The sequence below is a fragment of the Nelumbo lutea genome, chromosome 1 (assembly GCF_056320005.1).
Source record: "Nelumbo lutea isolate HS-2025 chromosome 1, American lotus-T2T, whole genome shotgun sequence".
NCBI lineage: Eukaryota > Viridiplantae > Streptophyta > Magnoliopsida > Proteales > Nelumbonaceae > Nelumbo > Nelumbo lutea.
Genome location: NC_142684.1, coordinates 180700105 through 180722152, shown reverse-complemented (window position 1 = coordinate 180722152; position 22048 = coordinate 180700105). Strand labels below are relative to the sequence as shown.

Genomic DNA, 22048 nt, shown 5'->3' with positions numbered 1-22048 from the left:
TCACCCGTTTTAAGTTTCTAACCCACCTTATCTCCTCCCCTCCACAAAACAGAATCGTGTCATCCGCAAACTGTAAATGAGTGATCTGAATTCCATCCCTTCCAACTTTCCAACCACTTACCAGACCCTTAGAATCTGCCCTCTCCATAATCCTCCCCAAAACTTCAGCAATCAGGGTAAAAAGAAAGGGGGATAGGGGGTCCCCTTGCCTAATACCCCTAGTAGCTGGTAAATGGTCCACCACCCTACCATTCACCAAAATGGAATAGTGACAAGTCCGAATGCACCCTTTTATCCACTTACACCACCTTTGCCCAAAACCAAAGGACCCAAGCACTTTGAACAACACAGACCAATCATCCAGGTCATAAGCCTTTTCTATATCCAATTTACATACCAACCCTTTCTTCCCATTTCTTTTGAAATCTTCCACACTCTCGTTTGCTATTAGTATTTGATCCACAATTTGCATATTCTTCACAATGCACCTTGGTTAGGGGAGACAATTGTGGGGAGAACCTCTCTAATTTTGCGTGAGAGAACCTTGGCAATGATTTTGTATAGGCTATTAACCAAGCTGATGGGTCTGAACTCCTTCGAGTGGCAAGCACCCTCCTTTTTTGGGACTAATGCAATGAAAGTAGAGTTCAGACCAGGGTTGGTTAATCACTCCTCTTTCAAAGAATTCCGAGAACACCTTTTGGATGTCATCCCTAATAATCTCCTAGTAGTCTTGATAAAAAGCCATCGTAAAACCATCGGGTCCTGGGGCTTTAGCTCTATGTATAGAGAATATGGCATCCCTTATTTCCTCCACCTCAAACTCTCTTTCCAACCAATCAATTAGCTCACCAGGGAGCCTGGGCGAATCCAAACCTTCAATCCTTAATCTCTCATTTAAGGGTCTCTTGAAAATAGATTTGAAATGATTCACAAAAGCCCCTTCAATCTCATTTTGTTGGGTTAAAAGTTATACCATCAATCTCCAATTTAGAAATGCAATTCTTATTCCTTCTACCATTAGCTATAGCATGGAAGAATTTTGTGTTCTTGTCTCCCTCCTTCACCCATTCGTGTATGGATTTTTGCTTCTAACTGATCTTTTCTTTAAAAAGTAGATCCTTCAGATTTTTCCTCAATTCCCACCTCAACTCTCTATCTCTTTCCCCAAAGCAGCCTTGGTTTTCCTTTGCATCTAGCTCCTCTAACTGGTTAATCAACTGTTGCTTCTTTTCTTCTGATCTCCCAAGGTGAAGAATGTTCCACTCTTTAATTTTACCTTTAAGCTCTTTTAACTTCCAATGGAATCTCATACTTGCCCAATTCACCTCCGAGTTACTTGCATTCCACCATTTCTTCACATTCTCTTTAAAATCCGGATGAAGCAACCACATATTCTCAAATCTGAATGGGGAAGGTCCTCTATTTCTAAATTCAGACTTGAAGAGTGAGATTGGCCAATGATCAGAAGTTACTCTTGGAAGGGCCCTTGACACCATGTCTCTCCAATGCTCTTCCCAATCTGCAGTGAAAAGGAATCTGTCTAATTTGGAACAAATTGGATCAACTTGGAGGTTTGACCATGTGAATCTGTTATGTTGGAGTTCAAGTTCCTTGAGTTCAAAAACATTTATAAACTCATTGAATCTAATCACATTGAAATCCCCTCCTAGGGACCAAGGTCTATCCCATAATCCTCTAATATCTTCCAATTCTTCCCACAGTTCCTTCCTTTGTTTGTATCTGGTGGGGCCATAAACATTATTTAAGATCCATTCAAACCCATCTCCCACTTGTTTGAATTTAACAGACACTGAGAATTTTCCGACTAATTCTTCAACTCCCTCTACCACTTCATTCTTCCACATAGTGACTAGACCTATTAATGGGCTGAGTAGCCCGATGGCCTGGCCCGGCCCGCACCCCACTCGGGCTTGGTCATGTGATTAGGCCTGCGGGCTTGACCTCAGGCCTAACACAGTAAGCCCGACTGTGTTATAGGCCGGGCTCGGGATTTGTCAAAAAAGTCCGGCTCGAGCCCAGCCCGGCCTGACTCAACATTACATATTTTATAAAATACATAATATTTATTTTATATTATATAAAATATATAAATAATATAATATTTATTGAAATAATATATATTTATAATTTAATATATACATTTTTTTATTTTTTCTTTATAATTTCTCTCTCTCTCTCTCTCTCTCTCTCTATTCAGCCGCTTCAGCAGTAGTAACAACATGGGCTAAATTTCGGGCTTGGGCCCAGGCCCAGGCTTCGGGCTTTTTATGAGGGCTTGGCTCGGGCCCAAGTTGTAGGCCCGATGGTCGGGCTGGGCTTAGGCTCGGGCATAGAAAAATCTGTTAATACAAAGTGAAAGCCCGGCCCGACCCAGCCCATGAACAGGTCTAATAGTGACTAATCCTCCTGATGAGCCCCAAGAAGGGTTCATAGCCCAGCTGAGACCGTTTGTCCTCCACACACTTCTAGCCCAACTCTTGTCAAAAGTCATGAGTTTAGATTCCTGGATTAAAAAAATTTCTGGGTTTTCTTTCTTAGGACCTCCTTTATTAGTGCTCTCTTACTTGCTTTCCCCAATCCTCTCACACTCCAACTCACAATCTTCGTTGTACCGGAAAAAATCCACCCCACCCCTAAACTTTTCCCTTAATCTTCTCCTTCCCTTCCCCTACCCTCCTCTCACTAAATTCCTTGTCCCCTTCTACATCCTTTTTCAGCCTCTCAACCTCACTTAACCTTCTTTTTCTGACTTCCTTTCCTCTTTCTTATTCTTCAGATGCACTTTCAGCTCATTCAGATTTTTAATCTTGCAGCCTAGCTTTCTTACAAATTCAGCTGAGGAATCCTCTCTTTCAATTCCTTTTTCAGCGCCTTTATTTTCGTCCTCTCTATGCCCCCCGTACACCCCTTCCTGTTCCATTCCTCCTCTATCTTCTTAGAAATTGGCAGTGAGGCAGGCCTGGAATCTGGGAGACAACCATCAAGAGCAGAGTAAGGATTAGTTTCAAAACCCAAAACCACAAACATACCTGGGTCTGAAAGAAGAGGTTGTTCAACAACAATCTGGGTTTCACAATTCGGTGGCAGAGTATGCTTATGCTGGTCACACCCTAGGCATGATTCACCCTTGCTGGTACTTCTGGGGCTCTGTCGTTCATCCCCTCCTGATATATCAAAGTCTGAATTCTGGTGTTCAGTCATTTCCATCTCATTTATTCCCAGCCCCCTGTTCGTTATCTTGTTTGATTGTTTCCTTCCCAAGGTTCGGTTATACCCCCCAGCCTCCAAGTAGCACGTAGCATCATTTGTCAGCTCACCATCAGCAGGGATTCTCAGCGTGGAGGTAAAGTCTTCCCCCCTTCTCAACGGCGGGTCTTAGCATAGATGAAGCGTCTTCCACATTCTCAGCAAAAAGAATGTCAGTGTTGAAGGTGTCTTCCAGCATTTCTATCCCATCCTTAACTTGATTTTCAGCTTCCAAGTCTGTCTCAGCATCGTCCTCTGAAGAGTTGCAACTTACCCAACCTGCGCCTTCTTCTTCCAACTCATCTCTCCCTGTTTTGGAGTATCTTGGGTTAGGCCTGTCTTCACCAGAGATTCCTTGTTCCCCCTCATCGGATTTGGCGACTGGAAGCCACTGAAGCTGCTGCCTCACTATAGGCTTACTCTCTGCGCGCATCCTGCGTTCTTTCGAGTGCAGCAGAAGTTGGGACGATGATAGACCAGCAATACGGTCTACCATCAAAGATTTAGGAGCCCGACTCACGTGACTACTTAAAGAGTCACCTGAGTCGGCATTAGCACCCTGGGCCTCAATGTTTGGCTCGCACAGAGCCACTATCAAACCGGTTGGGTCAGAGTGGGCTAATTTAACTCCAAACCCGGCTTTACTTGAACCCCTCCCTATATCTGACCGTATTCCCCTTTTTATTAGATCTGCATAGGACAAACCGGCTATTAACCTTTTTTTTTTAATTTCAAAATTACTTGAGAACTTTTCATTAATTACTGCTGTATTTTCTGCGCAAGACTTTTCAGTTCCCAAAACAATCTTCGCCTTTTCTCCAAAAGGAACTTCTCTCCTATTGCTGACGTGGCTAAGCAACTTATCTTTGTTCCTGCCAAGTGTTATCCATCTTGCCAACTCATTGTCATCCTCAAGCTTCTGCCTCACACACCATTGCAACGCTTCAACTTCTGAAGCGACCCAAACCTTGTGCCAGTATCTATCTGCACAGATGTTGATCGTTCTTGGCACAGCTTCAGCCATTAAACCAGCGATCTTTAAGTGAACTGCTCTCAGTTCTGAAGTTTTATACGAGAGAAGAACACCGCCCATCGCCATGACTAATTTCTCCAAAATGGTTCTCCACCATAGGTGAAAAGGTAAACCCAGGATTTTCAATCTGAAGTTTCCAACAACAGGACTTACTGAGTTAGCCAAAGGACACCAATTTTCAATCACTACAGTTCCTTCCTTTGTTTCCACTGTGGTGAAGTCAACCGTTGCCTCCCCCACATCAAGCAGTGCTCTCTTTTCATTGAATGGGATTAGAATAACAATCCCAGGGAGCCTTAGTTTCTCCGACACCTCCTCTAATAACCCTTTCCAATCTTTAACCTCTGTCTTTGTTGAGATTACCAGTCTCTTCTCCCAGATTCCTTTCTCTCCTACCAGTGAGAGTTTTGGTTCTGAAATTGTGAAAGCCACCGTTGGTTGATCTTGGCTTTCCACAGGCTCGTCTAGGCCCAACTTTTCTAATCTTTTCCTTCTTTCTGTCATTTCCTCCTTGCTCAATCCATTATCAACTCTATCTACCTTATACTTCACCGTCCCTGACTCCAACTTAGCAAGTCTTCCATGGAGTGCATTAGCCATCATGATCCAGCCCTGTAATTTGTCACCTTCAGGGATGATTATTGTTTGTTTCTTCTTTTTTTTCGAACCTTTCTTCCAGAGGAACAAACCATCCTTTATCATTTCTCCTTCTCTCAACATGGTATTCCCTCCATAGCTGTCTGAAAATACTACACCATTTTTCGCACCAGCTTACATGGATTGCTCCGTCCAGAAAGCTTTGAAACCAAGGAACAGCTCCACTCATAAGCAGTATTGAGCCTCTTCTTCCTTCTCTTATTTTTATCGTTACTCTTTCTGATAATAAATCTCCTCCAAAAGAAAGTCTTTCCTTTCCACTATCAATGTCTTTCTCCATTTTCTAGCCAGTGAAAAACCGTCGGCCTCCATCTGTCAACAATCTTCTTTAAATCCACACTTCCTTGCTTCAGCTTCTCCCCCCTCTGAAACCCCCTCCTTAACTTCCTCCCTCACTCTTCACCTCTGCCTTCCTCTCCTTTCTTCACCAACCTTTATAGTTTTCTCACTCATCCATCTGAATTTCTGCTACACATTTTTTATTATTAATCTTTAATTGTATTGATATGAAACAGGGGAAAAACTTTTCCTTATCCAAGATGATAGAGAGGAATGCTACACCCATTGTTTTGGACATGTTTCTTGACTGCCCAAAACCTTGCTCCACAACATGCTGTATCTTTGATAGTAGAAGGTGATTCCAGGGATGTGATTGGCTTGGCTAATAAGTTTGGGGTTGGCTCATCTTCTCCATGAAATGAGTGAGACGTGTGTCCCTTGGCTGTAGTTACAGATGGATCCCAAGAGAATTGAACCAATTGTCTGACTCTGTGGCTTAATCTGGTTCAAGGAATTTTTTTAATAGTGCAAATACTTTACCTATTCCTTGACTGGGCTTTTGAATTTGTATTTTAGTGGAGCCTTTTTTTTTTTTTTTGTAATAAGGCAATTATCTGGGTTTGAAAAAGTGTTCAAAAGCGCAAGGCGCAGGGGCCAATTTGTGCCTGAGGTGCAAGACGCAAGGCGAGGCGCGTGCCTTTTTGAAAAAGGCACGAAAGGCGCGTGCCTTTTTCAAAAAGGCGCACAAATTTTTTCAGAAATGCATAAAAATAGAAAAAATATGTAAAAATTAAAAAAAAATCAGAAAAAAGTACAAAAACAATAAAATCTAAATTTCTAAGAGTTAATAGTTAAGATATGAGTATGACAATGCCATCTAAAGTTCTAATTTCTATTCTAAAGTCTAAAGTTCTAAACAATTGAATAATTAAAATAACGTAGTATCAAAATTAAACACAGTAAACCTATTAACATAACTATTAAGTTACAAGTATAATTATATTGAAAAAGATAAAAAAACTATACAGAGATACAGCAGATCTATAGAAAATTAGTGTATTTACCTGAACTGAATGTGATGTGAATCCCCAAGACTTCAAGACCACACCACAGTAAAACCTATTATGAGTCTAAGACAGAATCAATGTTTTAGTATAAAAATTAGAGAAAAAAAGAATAAAATCAGTAGCAGAAATAAAAAAAAAGTGTAAAATGATAAAATCATTGGAAGAAAGAAAGAAAAATAAATGGAACTTGCACCACTGTTTTTGGTGTAAAACTGATGAAGGATACAGTGGAAAGATGAAAATAAAAACTAAGAAAGAAATAAAGAAATAAAACTAAAAAAGAAATAAAGAAAATAGGGAGGAAGAAGAAGAGGGCTGGAGCCGTGGAGCCCCTGTTTTCAGTGCAAACTGCAGACCAGTGGAACTGTGGAAGAAAAAAAATGAAGGGGTGGAGCCCCTTTTATCAGTGGCGGAGCCCCTGTTTTTGGTGCAAAACAGTGAAGAATGAAAAAAAAAAAGAAAGTAAGAAAGAAAGAGGAAGAAGAAGAAGGGCCAAAGCCCCTGTTTTCAGTGCAAAACAGTGAAGAAAAAAATAGAAAGAATGAAATAAGGAGGAAGAAGAGGCGGAGCCCCTGTTTTCAGTGCAAAACCGTGAAGAACAAAAGTAAAAAAGAAAGAAAGAAAAAGGAAGAAGAAGGGGCGGAGCCCCTGTTTTCAGTGGAGAACAGTAAAGATGAAAAAAAAAAGAAAGAAAGAAAGAAAGAAGAAGGGGTGGAGCCCCTGTTTTCAGTGCAAAACAGTTAGAAGAAAATAAAAGAGAAAGAAAGAAAGAAGAAGTTACCTATTTCTGATTGAATGTGCCACTGGAAGATTGAAGAATGGATTGAATCTGGATGATCAAGAAGGTTTGTGCATGGAGACTTGGACTGGAGTTCGACAATCAGACTTCTTTTGCTTTTTTGGGAATTTTTGATTCATTTCCCATTACTTTTCTTATATTTTTTTACTATATGGTATGCAACAAGTGTAAAAAAATAAAAAAATAACTGTTATACATGATAATAACTATCTATAAACTGAATATTTAGAGAATTAAACAAAAAAATTTGAATACATACATAAGGCGCTCAGACTGGGCTGCCTGGCACCTGGCCTGAGGCGAGGCACAAAACCTGAAATGTGCCTTGCCTCTGCGCTTAGGCATGACTTTTAAAACACTGGTTTGAGGTGATGAATCCCACGTAGGGTGTGCCCTTCATGAGAACCAGGACCTTGGTGGTGCAGGGTTCATGTGGGTGGGTGATTGAAACTAGACATGTTCATGGGTTGCTTTGGGCTTGGCCCATGAACATTTTACACTGCTTCGGGCTTGGGTTTTGGGTCTGGCCCATTCAAAATTTGTCAAAAGCTAACCCTGAGCCTGACCCATGAACAGGTCTAATTGAGACCGTAGGGAGCAGTCTATGTTAAGGAAAATCCCACGAGTACTAAGAGGTGGTTTTTGTGCCACCTTTGCTTGATGATTTTGGACCCAAGATGGTTGGATGCATTTATGCGCATGTGATGACCAGAAAAGAAGAAGTCATCTGATGCAGTGTAGATTGGATTCTTGCAGTTGCAGAGCTTCCCATTTATGAATATTGATCAGAAAATAAGAATATTTTATCAAAAAATCAGAAAAATAAGAATACTGTTTGGTAAAATTACACAAACTACATTTGAAGTGAAGTATATTTAGTTTCTGGTTGTACAATCCCTCACTGTTAAACTTTGATGATGTGTATTTTGGGGTTTTATTTCCCATTTTAATGAAAGTTATACTTTGCCTCTTCTCAAGGAAAAATTCCTATATAATCAATGTTCTCTATGGATTGTATATGTATATACGTATGTATTATGTGTTTGAGAAAGAAGAAAAACACTGGGCAAGAATGGGCTTACTCTAGTAATTGAAGTAAAATATGACAAGAGGAGCATGAATATACCGACTGCTTTAGAGTCGTCAATGACATAGAAGTCTTGCAATGGACTTGATCAGAGTCCATTTTCCACTTATAGTTTCTATTAGTATAGCACTCTTAACAGAATAAATTGCTTGGTTGATGGGTGAGAAGGTTAGCATTAGAACCATGCCATTTGTAACATGAAGCCAATGAAATAGGATAAAGCACCTGCTTTGTTTATTAGAATACACATTCTTCAACTGCTTCCATTTCTTTTGTATCTTGTTCTTAGACTCCAACAATTGCAAGTTCTGCACTTTGCTTGAAAAGGGATTATCCTTGTTAATCCTTTTAAACTGCTTTCAAGGACCAACTCCATACAGATCCTCTTGGTTTCCAACATGTAGCAGATCCTCATCAAATGAATTGATGGCACTTTGTATTAGTTTCCTCCAATTTAATGTTTTAAATAATTAGTTTTACCCCAACTATCTGCTAATCTCACTCACTCTGTCCTCGTAAAATATACAACCAGGTCACTGACATGTCATTTGGCTTTACTTGTGCTCTATTGAAGGTCCAAACCTTTTGATGATGTTCTGTTCTGCTTGTAAAGACAACGATGGTGCTGGGTCACCAGTTTATGGTACAAAAGATGCTTCAGCTTTTCAAGGATTTAGTAGTATCCTGGACGGCTTGAGTGATTGCTTAACATGCAGTGGAAATGGTGAACAGGTATGCATTATGACAGAAAGATGTCATTGGATATTCTACTTTACCCATTTGTACCAGTTTAGCTTCTTATTTTATTGCTTCAAAGGCACCATGGTTATAACTTTATTCATAAAAGTGTACCTTCTAAGAGAATATGGCAATACTTCAATTCTAAAGTTGTTACTCATCTGCAGTAGGCTGGTAGGCCTGCTACATGTAGACAGTGGTAGACATGGATGTTGGTTTGGGAGACAGGGATATAACCAGCTATGTATGACTGTTGTAGCTGATAATGATTTTCTTGCTTGCTGCCAAATTCTGTGAATTTGTTTGGGGTGAAGTGATTGCAGTTGAAAAAGGAGAGGTAGTTAAACAATATACAGCGGTAGTTTTGGTGTCATATTGGGATGTTATATATACTTTATGGTGTTGATATTTTTTTTCGAAGAATACTTTATGGTGTTGATATTTCTAATACATTTTTCTGTTATGGGCAGTATTTTCAAACCGTCATTGATTTGGGTGGTCAAACCATTTGAACCATCACACAGCGTTAATTTTGGTCCGGGTGGTTAAACTATTAGGTCAAAACCTGTTTGACCCAGTTAAAATGTTGACCCACTTGACCTGGTTGGTTGGTCATGAGTTACAAATTATGATTTGTAAGAAAACATTTTTTGGATGAATAATGGAAACTGAATTATTAAATTAATAAAGAAAGTGTACGGAGAGGAAAGAGGAGAGGTAAACTCTCTTAGCTCTCCCAAGTACAAACAATATAATTACGATACATCCCAAAATAGATGATCCCTTCCCACCCCCTGCTTTGCTAATGTATCAGCAAGGGAATTAACGTTCCTTTTCACCCATTGCACATTGATTTTCGTTCCTTGAGATAGCCATTTACACCTTTTCTCATTTATATAACACCATCCAGCCTCCTCTTCCTTTTGCAGCCATTCAATAACTATGAGTCCTCCAGAATTCCTCTCTTCTGGATATTCAGATCTTTAGCCTTTTTAAGTCCTTCCAGCACAACCATTATTTCAGCCCTCAAAGAATCTCTAGCACCAATTGATCCCGAGTAGGCAGCAATGATTCTTCCTTCCTCATTTCTAAATACCTGAGGGACCCAGATTTCCTTCACTACTCCCATCAAAATTCAGCTTAACAAAACCACATGGTGGAGACCATATTGGTTTAGCCACAACCTTGCTAGGCATTGAGTCAACAACTACCTTCCAATTCCTCATCAAGGCATCTGCATGGACTCCCTCAAAAATATCAAGAGGCTTCATCCAGTGGATCACCCTAATTGTAATGACTTCAATTAGGGTATCCCTACTTCTCTCCTAATCAAGAAAGATCCTTTGATTCCTTTCTTCCCATGCTGTCCAACACACAACTGCCCTTGTACATCACCATAAGGAACTTCCCCTCTTCTTTGGCCAATTAACAAAGATAGAGGCAAATAAGCTTCGAACATTTGGTGGGGGCCTGGGGGGTTCCACCTACACCTAAACAATGAGAAACCAATTAGGTTTTTTTCTTTGAAGTAGGTCAAAGGTGTTAAATCTCTCCAGAAAGGCTTCCCAGTGAAAAGCGCTTACATGAGGAGGGGTAGGCTTGCTTCAAACCTCCCCAAACTATCCTTTGGCTGAACTAAGGCTGAAAAGAAAGAGGCACATGAAAGTGATCCAGAAGAGGAAAGACTCCAAATTCGACTATCCCTTTTAGAGTGATCAAAAAGACCCAATTCAACTGAACACGATGGAATGACAGATCTCTTCACTTTCTTGGGTATGTTAAGGAGAATGGAACGGGAGGAGAGAAACTTCCGGTCGGTGGGGAAGTGGAGATTGGAGCTGGGCATTGAAGCTAAACACTTTCTGTTCGAACAGGGAGGGACAAGAGGTAAGGCTTATCTGAAAATCAGGGAAGGTAGTAGGGCCACACTATTATTACCAGAGGAGGCTTGCTACTGGCTGAAAGGCTTTGTTGATGGAACAGTAAACTCTATCAAGGTAGAAGGGTGGAAAAACTCAGTGGTATGTTGTGGGAAAAGTTATGAATCGGTTCTGAGAAGGAATGAGAGAGGATGGTTTATCATGGTAACAGAGTACTTTGGTACTAACAAGAAACAAGTATTATGCATACCGGAAGGTCTGAGGGGTCAAAGCTGGACTTCCTTCACCAATAATATCCAGGCCTTTCTCCTGGAATTTGAAAGGAAGGCTGTAGGAGGATTGGATAACAGATTGGTTGAAGATGCTCCTTTAAGCTGTGGTACCCCGGAGCAGAGCAAGAAGCAAAGTCCCTGCTGTCAAGAGACTTTTATAGCAAGTTCGTTTGGTATCCGAAAGTTAGCACTTGAAGTAGGGAGAGGCAAATGGGAACACAGAATGGTGTTAATGGCTGATAGGGTTGTAAGGGATTGGACAAAAGTGCTAGATGTAGTTGCAGAAAGACTGGGTTTAGAAGTTGATACATTAGTTCTACCGTTTGATGAAAAGAAAGCCATCCTCGATACAGGTGATGAAAAACCGAGTTTCAATACAGTCCAAGTAGATGGAGGACTGATACAAATACAAAAATGGGTTCCGTTGTGCAACGAAGTTGTGCTAAAGGACTGCAACTTCTGGATCAAACTCTTATGACTCCCTTTTAATATCTGGAATGAACAGACCTTAGGAAGAATTGTTAGAGCCCTAGGGGGTGTTCTTCTGGAGCTGAACTTGAGAAGCTTGCGTGCTGCGGAGATCAGAGTTGCAGGGATGAAGCCGGAGAGCTTGCCTCGTGCTCTCGAAATTCTTTCAGATGGAGCCTGGTATAAGGTTTGGCTGGCGGCGGAAGTTGGGGGAGACGACCAGAGGTAGGGGATGATGACATGGCAGCGGGATGGAGCACATGTGGCACCCAAGGAGTAGAGAAGCAACCTGTTGCGCGTGATAGAGTAATTAGAGAAAATGAACAGTTGCAGGGCTTTCCCACCTCTCGAAGCCTTCCTTTGAAAGCAATTAATTCAATTTTTTTAATTAAATTCAAGAGTTTTAGGTGGCTCTTCCCATGCTGACGTGGCCAGAAGAGATTGTAACTTGGCACATCTTAACAGGGCCACCACTTCTGAACCGGGTGTAAGATTGGCCGAGCCATCTTTTGGTCCACTCACCACTTGTAGTGGACCACGTGACGACTTAAGTCATCACGTGGGGCGGGACAAGCTCTATTCGACTGTAGAAGGAAACGTCCGTCTTACTTATTCCAGAAAAGAGGGGATTTCAGATGACTGTGCAAGTTTGGATGGCTCTACACAGGAAGATTCCCAAGCAGGACAGATCAGAGATGAGTTAACTTAGAGCAACTCTTTCTTGAAAATCCGATGGGTGTACTGAAGACAGATTTGGAGACTCTGGTAAACTTGAACAGGGTAAACTTAAACAAAGTTCGACCCCTTGCAAGTAGCTGTTAAGGTGGTAGGTCATGCTTACCCAGATTTGAACAAGAGTACATCACAGAGATGTGGACAAACGGGTAAAAAAAAAGGTATTTGTGTAAACCAGTTGACGGGGAATAGTTCCCTCCAACTCGAGGAGACGAAAAACTCCAATTGTTCTTTACAGGGTTTGAAAATCAACCACCCTCCTCTGCCCCTTTTCGACAACCCTCAGTTGGAACCAGGTAACTCTGACAACTCTGTAAATTCAGCTTGTGCTACTGATGAGTGTTCTGTGTCCATTGTTCCTGATTCCTTTTCCAACCAAGAGTCAAAGGCCCATGGATAGGAAGCTGCAATGAGATTACAAGGGGAGGAGGGGGAGACAATAGTAGGATTACAGGGCAGGGATAAAAGGATATGGGGTATCATTGAGAGGATAATGGGTGAAGTGGAGAGGAATGATTTGCAAAGGGAGGGTACAAATGGTACAGAAAGAGTGCCTAGTGGAGAGAAAGAGAAAAGGAATGAGGAGAGGGGTGTAAACTAAAGAACCAAAATGATTTAAAAGCATTTCTACGAAAAAAGGAGGATAGAAAGTAAGAGAAAAGAAAATTGAGTGAGGTTGAGAGATTAAAAAGTGATATTGAGGGGGATAAGAAGTTTGGGGCCAGAGGGGCCAGAAGGAAAGGGCCCAAGTAGATTTTGGTGGTGATAGGGTAGATTCTTGCAAAATTGTGATGAGAATCATAAGTTGGAATGTGAGGGGGCTAGGTAGTGCTAGAAAGAGAGCAACAATCAAAGAGGTGTTTAAGAAGTTCAATCCAGATGTGGTATTACTTCAGGAATCTAAAAGAATGGATTTTGATTGTAGGTGGGCGAGAAGTGTCTGGAGAGCTAAGGGGATTAAGTGGGCGGCTGCTCCGTTGTGGGGGTCTCAGGTGGTAGTGACTTTGTTGAAAGAAGACGTGCTTATAGGACTGGAGGAGTTGATAGGGGATCATTCTGTTTCTTTGAAGTTTAGGCAAGTGGAAGATGGTTTCGAATGGTTTCTAACAAATGTTTATGGGCCCAATGACTATAGGTAGAGAAAGAAGCTGTGGGAAGAGTTGAGTGATATTAGGGGCCTTTGGGAAGGACCATGGTGTTTGGGAGGGGATTTTAATGTAGTGAGACTCACAGAGGAAACCAACAACCCTAGACAGAGAGTCACAACAAGTATGAGGAGCTTCAATCAGCTTGTGGATTCGTTTGAGCTTAAAGAACTCCCAATGCTTAACAATACCTTCACCTGGTCCAACCTCCAATCAAGCCCAATTTGCTCTAAGCTGGACAGGTTTCTCTTTTCTATAGATTGGGAGGCACATTGGGGTAACTTAACCTTAGGGTGCTCTTGAGGCTTACCTCAGACCACTGGCCTATGGTAATGTGTAAGGAGGATTTGAGAGGTGATGGTCCTGCCCCGTTTAGGTTTGAAAACATGTGGTTGACCCCCCGGGCTTCATTGAGAAAATCAAGGAATGGTGGCAGCACTATAATCCGCCAGTACAATGGGAAGGAATGAGGTTTCATAAAAAGCTTCAGTTCTTAAAATCCCAAATAAAGGAGTGGAACAGGTTGGAGTTTGGGAGAGTTGAGGAAAGGAAACAAGTGTTGGTAGAGCAGATAGAAGAGTTGGATAGGAAGGAAGGGGTATTTTTGGTGAAGAAGACAGAGAAAGGAGATGGAGTGTAAGGAAGCAATTGGAGGATCTTTTGATTAAGGAGGAAATAAGTTGGAGGCAGAAATCTAGGTGCAAGTGGTTGAAGGAGGGGGATAGAAACACCGGGTTCTTTCACCTAGTGGCAAACGGTAGAAGAAGGAAGAATTTCATTTCAAAGTTGGAAGTCGAAGGAACAATTATTTCCCACCCGGTAGAAATAGCAGAAACCTTTGTTGGCCATTTCAAATTTATTTTCAGAAGACCTTTAAATGAAAGTATCTGGTTGGAGGTTTTAGATTGGCCGACTCTAAGTCCAAAAAACAGAGAGTGGTTAGAAAGGAGATATGATTTGGAGTAGATAAAGGAAGCAATCTTTTCAATGGATAGAACAAAAGCTCCAAGTCTGGATGGGTTCACAATGGCTTTTTATCAAGATTGTTGGGGTATTATGGAGGAAGATATTGGGTCAGTGTTTGAGGAGTTTCACAGAAGGGGAATAATTAACCCAGGCTTGAACTCCGCTTTCATTGCTCTAGTTCCTAAGAAGAAAGAGGCTTCACAACCAAGGGACTTCAGACCTATTAGTTTGGTGAACAGTTTGTACAAAATAATCGCAAAAGTGTTGTCTCTAAGGTTAAAGAAGGTTCTTCCTTCTATAATTGCACCTAACCAATGTGCTTTTGTGATGGGAAGACAAATTACTAATCAAATCTTGATTGCAAATGAAAGTCTAGAGAGTTTTAGGAAATCCAAGAAGAAAGGAGTGGTGTGTAAACTGGACTTGGAGAAGGCTTATGACTTGGTTGATTGGTCCTTCTTGTTGGAGGTGTTGAAAAATTTTGGCTTTGGAGACAATTGGTGTAATTGGATTTAGGGTTGTATTAGAAGTTGCCACTACTCAATCTTGGTGAATGGAACTGTGGTGGATTTCTTCCCTGCCTCGAGAGGAATAAGACAAGGTGATCCACTATCCCCTTTCCTATTCTCTCTGATTGCTGATGTACTTGGGAGATTGATTTAAAGAGCATATTCAAGGAATTTAATAAAAGGATGGAGAGTAGGAAGGGAGGTTATACCTCTTATTCATCTACAGTTCGCAGATGACACTGTCCTTTTATGTGAAGGTGGGGACATTGAGTGGATTCGGAACCTAAAGTTGGCAATACAACTCTTTGAGCGGGTATCCAATCTGAAGGTGAATTTGGATAAAAGTAGTTTGGCGGGTGTGAATTTGGAGGAGAGGGAGCTTAGAGAGTATGTAGATGTCTTAGGGTGTGCAACCTTGGATTGGTCGATGGCTTACTTAGGCCTCCCCCTGGGGGATAACCCTAAGAAAGTAAGCTTTTGGAACCCGGTGGTGAAGAGATTTGGGAAAAGGCTTGCCTCTTGGAGGAAAAACTATCTTTCCTTGGGGGGGAGAATCACTTTGATTAGATCAACCCTAGCTAATCTTCCTGTGTACTTCCTATTTGTGTTTAAGATCCCCACAGAGGTCTCTAACACATTGGAAAAGCTTATGAGGGATTTCTTGTGGGAGCCTGGAGAGGAGAAACGGGACCATACGGTGGGTTGGGAGGTGGTAACTAGAGGTAAAAAGCTAGGAGGTCTTGGGATTGGGAATCTTAGGAAGAGGAACATGGCATTATTGGGGAAATGGCTATGGAGGTTTCCGTTGGAAAGAGACAAGTTGTGGACAAAGATTGTGGCTAGTATACATGGGTTGGAAGACAATGGTTGGGAACCTGGAATCTTGGCAAGGACTACAACCACTTCTCCTTGGTCAGCCATACACAAACTGCTTCCAGTATTCTCCCCTTGTATTAGGTATGACCTTTACTCCGGTAATAAAATAAAATTTTGGGAACAACTTTGGGTCAGGGCATCACCTCTAATGGACCAATTCCCCTCTTTGTATGCTCTTTCTGATTTGAAAAATGAACCAATTTTTTCCTTCTTAACCCCCTCAGACTCTCCTTCAGGGTTTGGGTGGAACCTAGGGCTGAGAAGGGAAATTAGGGTCACAAACTTGGACCACATTTTGTCTTTGTTAGCCATCCTTGAAAATGTCTTCTTGGATTCCATTAAGGAGGACACCAGATTTTGGGTTCCCTCCTCTTTAGGTGTTTTCTCTTGTGCCTCATTTTTCGAGATTTTAACTCAGCCTTCTGATCCCATTGGGTTGTCTTTCCTGGTTAAAGAAATTTGGAGTAGGCCCATTTCTCCTCGGGTTGGTAGTTTTTGTTGGGAAACTTTCTTGGAAAGAATTAACACAAATGACCTACTTCAGAAGAAGAGACCCTGATGGGGAAACTGGTTACCACCTTATGGTCACTTGTTCGGTTGCTAAATCAGTTTGGGAGTGGGTCTTTTCCCTTTTTGGGTGTGTTTGGATTCCCCCTGGGAGTGTCCAAAGCTTGTTCTCTCCATCTTTTTTCAGATGGCCGAAGAAGAGAGGGAAGACTATGTGGAGAAGCATTAGGGCTGCAGTGTGTTGGTCTCTATGGGAAGAAAGAAACTCACGAATATTTTCTGATAAGGAAAGAACCATTTGAAACTTATTAGATCTAATCCTGTTAAGGGTGGCACATTGGTTGAAAACTATGGAATTGCTCTCAGATTATTCTGTGGCTGATGTGGTGAGAAATTGGAAGGAGATAGCCTCCTCTGCCCTCTGTTAGAGGACCTGTAGTCCTTCGTGATCCCTTCCTCCTCCTGGGTTCATAAAATTGAATTTTGATGGTAGTTGTATAAGGAACCCAGAGCCTTCTGGGATTGGGGGAGTATTCAAGAATGAGGTGGGGGCTATTATTGCTATGTTCTCAGGCCCAATCGGGGAAGGAGACTCTCTTAGGGCTGAGATCCTGGCAGCCCTAGAAGGTGTCCAAAGAGCAAGGGAGTTGAACATCAGATGTTTGGTTCTTGAAGGTGACTCGGAGGTGGTGATTAGGTGGCTAAAGGAGGGAGGCAGCGGATTATGGAGTTATAACAATGAGAAGAATAAATTTAACTGGCTGAGAAGGAATATTGTGGTTCATTACAACTGGGTGAAAAGGACTGCTAATTCTTTTGCTGATGGGTTAGCAAAGCAAGGGGTGGATAGGGTTTCGACTTTTTGGGCTAATTTATGAATTTTCCTTGTATTCTTTGGTGGGGAGTTAAGTCTTTTTACCTCCCCTTTGTACCTAAGCTTCACATATTTCATATCTTTAATAAAGTTTCTTGTTATTGATAAAAAAAGGACCAAATCCAATTGTTGGAGAATAGACAGGTGTGACATCATTTCCGATTCACGAAACCCTCTCCTAAATTCAAAGTCCCAGTCAAAACCAGATGGTGAATTAGAAGGTTTGTCTCTATGAAAGAAGAGAATAGGTTTGTCTCTATGATTGGAAATGGCATAGAGAGAGGGAAATTGCTCCTTTAAAGGCAAATTATCCAACCACACATGATCTCAAAATTTGACACAATTTCCAGAACAAGGACTATACCTAACAAATGGCCAAAAAGAAGGTAAAATTTCATGGATGGACTTCTAGGGAGAAGCTCTAGAAGCCCTAATCAGAATCTGGTAATCGCAGCCATTAGCCGCAAGCTCGTGAATACTGATGATCACTTTTGTCCACAGCTTGTCTCTATCCAGAGGTGATCTCTATAGCTATTTTCCTAACAAGGCATCATTCCTCTTTTGGATGTTCCCTAACCCGAATCCACCAAACTTCTTCCTTCTATTAATCACTTCCCACCTAACTCTTATGGTCCTTTTCCTTACCTGGCTCCCACCAAAGAAAAGTCTCTCATCAAAACCTGATAAGCATGATTCCTCCTCTTCCATGACACCAGTTTCTTTGTGAACCTTTCATCCACAGGATTTGAAAAATTACTTGTTCTTGGAATATCCCCCAACGGTAAGCCCAAATAGGTCAACGATCACTGAGACACCTCACAACCCAAAACCTGAGCACTTTCTGTGATCTCCTCTTCCAAATTTAGACCCACAAGGCAACTTTTATCAAAATTAATTTTCAGGTTAAGACATCTGTTCAAAACAAAATAGTGTCATCAACAAATTGTAAGTGGGTAAGACTAAGAGGCACTTCAGTCCTACCTACCCTCCATCCCTCACCAAGTTCCTATTATCAGCCCTAGTCACAAGTCTTCTAAAAACATTAGTAATCAGTGTGAACAGGAAGAGCGAAAGGGGATCTCCCTTGTCCAAGACTTCTTAACATCGGAAAGTGATCCACCATGGATCCATTCACCAAATTGAATAATGGCAAGTCTTAATGCACCCTAAAATCCATTTGCACCATCTATCACCAAACCTGAAATTCTTCATTACCTCACACAAGAAGCCCCAATCAACCAAATCACAAGTCTTTTCCAGATCCAGTTTGCAGATGAAACCCTTTTTCTAGTTCTCATCTCATCAACACTTCCATTGGCAATTAGGATTATAGTGTCATCAGAAAACTTTTGGAGGTTACAACTTTGTGCTCAGTGGTTGGTTTGGGTTGACCTTTATTCTTTTTCTGATTTTGGGTAATTTTTCGTGGTTTATGCATTGCAAGGTGCCTTGATGCACTTTTTTTTTGCCAAAGAATGCTTTTTTTGGCCTCAAATCTTAAATTTTAGTATAAAAAAGCTTAAACTAAAATAATAAATATATATAATATACAGAATATAATTATATATTCTAAATATTATATACATTTAATTATATAATTATGAACATCATACATAATTTTGTATATTTAACTATTATGTATACTATATATGATGACATGTCACGTGCTGACCCATTCGACCTGGACGGTCGAACTGCTGATCCGCAACCCAGAGGGAAAAATGATTCAGCCTCTTGCTGAATCAGCATAATACATTTTAAGCAATACAGCAATAATACATTTTAAACAATTTTAGTTGAAGAATTTGGAGTAGAAACAGCATTAAAAGAAAGAAAATGATAAAAGTACTATTTGAGGGCTTGATACAAGTATAATAAGGTTGTGCTCAAAATAATTGCCAATAAATTAGTTATACAGCTACTGATTATATGCATTCACATGTATTATGCATATATATGATACTATGATGTATACTGTGCATTTCCATAAGTGTGTATACCGTGTAATAGAATCCACATTCAACCATGCTTGCCAATCTCTGAAATTGAACATATGAGTGAAATTTACAGGAGCTAAAGCTTCGTAGGCGTGCTGTCATCATTTTGGCTTTCATTGCATCTTCTGGAAAATTAGGCTTTGAAATCCTGTTGGGTTCAGGAATGTCCAGAAGGATCAATTTTTTAGAGTTGATTATTCGAGTTTTGGCATCAGAGTTGGACTCAGAGGAATCAGAATCAACTGAACTACCAGAAATCTGCAGAGAGAGGTAATCTTAATTTAACACCCAAGGATTTCTTTTTACATACTGTTTTTTTAAAGCCAAATTGAACACTCGTGAAATATAAATCAGAAAATGATTGGTTTCAACAGACACCAACAATGCTGAAAAACAAAATTCTTTTAAGAAACTAAAGTCTTCCAGGAAAGAGGACATTGAAACGATTAAGAACTACTAGGAATCATCCCTAGTTGAAGGATATCTTCTTATGGGTAAGATGTTATCATCAGTTCAGGGTTCTCCAGTTGATGGATGATTAGAGAACCTAATAATTTTTTCCAGTCATCTGAAGCCCTCAAAATATGCTTGAGCTGACTTTGAAGCCATCCTAGTCTGGGGGAAAAAAATAAAATAGAAAATATTAATAAATACTAATTGACTTTGAAGTTGAAAATTGGAGATAGGAAAATGTGAAATAAAATGTTCTAACTTGTAACGTTGTCAGTATGCAACATGATTTGAAAAGGCTGTAAGCTGAGGTATTATGGTGAGGTGGAGCCAAGTGGCCTTGCCCCAGTTGCTTAGACCTCACTCAACAATGCCTGATGCCTTTAGGTTATAAGAGGGCGGAAACTTTTTCTGTCTGGGAGTTTCCTCCTGCATGACACATATTTATCCCACTCAATCCCTTATTTATCTGTTTTGGCTAAATTGCAAATATTTTTTTGTACCCGACACCCATGGTAATGTGTCGTGCAGGAAGCTCTCAAAGCAGCCAAAGTTTTTCCTGTAAGGGGTCTACACCTAAATGAGCGCCCGTGCTTTTTTTGTTTTTTGTTTTTTTTTTTTTGTTTATCGTCAACCTTGGACCAGACACGATTGTTGCCGTCACTGGGTCACAGATTGAACAGTCTTTCTAGTTCCAGATCATGTTTTAAAGCTATTTTGTACCAAATCAAACTTAAAACACTAAATGCCAAGCGTCAGGCAAGGTGCCTGAAATCCATTTTGGTATTCAGTTTGGATATCATCTGCACATCTTTTTGGCAACTCACAAGTATTCTGTAACTCATGTTTTGATGTCTATTTGATTATTAGTCTGAGTTTTGCCCTGTACAGGACCTTGTTCGTGCGGGAAGCACTGATTCTTCTGAATAGACTGGCATCAAGTCCTGCTTACTCAGCAGCCGTCCTAGGAGCACTAACAAGCAGTAGAGACGTGACAAGCTTGACCATAAATGTTGTAAACAGGATGTCGCGGCAAAGCAGGGGTTTCCAAAAATATGATGTTGATGGCACAAAAAAGAAAGTGCAGATGGAGACTGAAATTGCCGATTTAGCTCGGCTGTTCAAGTCGAGAGTATTCAACTATATGGGGGACAACATTTCGTGATTACATCCGCACATTTCTTTTGTTTCTTCAACAGATTACTAATGAATGAACGCTTCCAGTCGCAATAACCGCGGCAACCAAATACCTATGGCAAAATCCCTCCGACTCAGGTGAGAAAGTGAAGCATCAAATTGGTACTTGGTAGCAAGGGACCTTCATCATCAGGAGATTCTCGATAGGTGATATTAGTGACAATAATGATGGATCATGGTGGGGCGCATTTCCTCATTTTTGAGTTTGTGAGAGTATTGGGTCCCTTCTGTAATTTTGGAATTGTATATAAAAATTTATTATTATTATTTTTTTTTTTATCTCATGCGGCATTCCAATTTTTTATTTGCATCATCCCTACATTTTTTTTTTCTAATGAGGGCAGAAGTGACTAAGAGAAGGCCAACCCCAATATTTTCTTCTCTCTTTTTTGCAGTCTGGACAACTGAACTGCCTTATAGTTTTAGTAGTTGCCAGAGTGCCAAATGTTATTTGGCATTGTTCCAAGTATTCAGGCGGAAGGCAGGGAAAAGCTTATGAATCCCCAAAATCAGTAACACTTAAATTGAGGTTCAAATGACTATAAAAGTATAAATTATAAACAAGTGTGAACTTGAAAAAACATGTTAAATAATAGAAATATTAATTTATTTTTTAAATAATTGTATATCAACCTTGCTTTTTTTTTTTCCATTTGAAATAGACAAGAAATATCAATTATTCTAATACAAAAAACCTGCATAAATTATTGTTCATGTTTGTTGGGGAAAGCCTCTTTTTTTGTTTGCAATCAGTCATAATAGAAAATTGCAGTCGTATAAAAATTTATTATTATTATTTTTTTTTTATCTCATGCGGCATTCCAATTTTTTATTTGCATCATCCCTACATTTTTTTTTTCTAATGAGGGCAGAAGTGACTAAGAGAAGGCCAACCCCAATATTTTCTTCTCTCTTTTTTGCAGTCTGGACAACTGAACTGCCTTATAGTTTTAGTAGTTGCCAGAGTGCCAAATGTTATTTGGCATTGTTCCAAGTATTCAGGCGGAAGGCAGGGAAAAGCTTATGAATCCCCAAAATCAGTAACACTTAAATTGAGGTTCAAATGACTATAAAAGTATAAATTATAAACAAGTGTGAACTTGAAAAAACATGTTAAATAATAGAAATATTAATTTATTTTTTAAATAATTGTATATCAACCTTGCTTTTTTTTTTTTCCATTTGAAATAGACAAGAAATATCAATTATTCTAATACAAAAAACCTGCATAAATTATTGTTC

The 22048-nt window shown here is 40.3% G+C and overlaps 1 protein-coding gene across 1 annotated transcript in view; it reads left to right on the top strand.

Moving 5' to 3' along the window:
* SUV2 (protein dimerization) overlaps positions 1-21107 on the top strand; it is a 37158-nt gene extending 16051 nt beyond the window's left edge. Inside the window, exons 10-12 of the mRNA XM_088961158.1 lie at positions 8767-8924; positions 19233-19429; positions 20501-21107. Of these exons, the coding sequence (XP_088817284.1) occupies positions 8767-8924; positions 19233-19429; positions 20501-20774 (629 nt within the window). The 3' untranslated portion in view covers positions 20775-21107. The remainder of the gene's footprint in view (positions 1-8766; positions 8925-19232; positions 19430-20500) is intronic.
* The last annotated feature ends 941 nt before the right edge of the window (positions 21108-22048 follow it).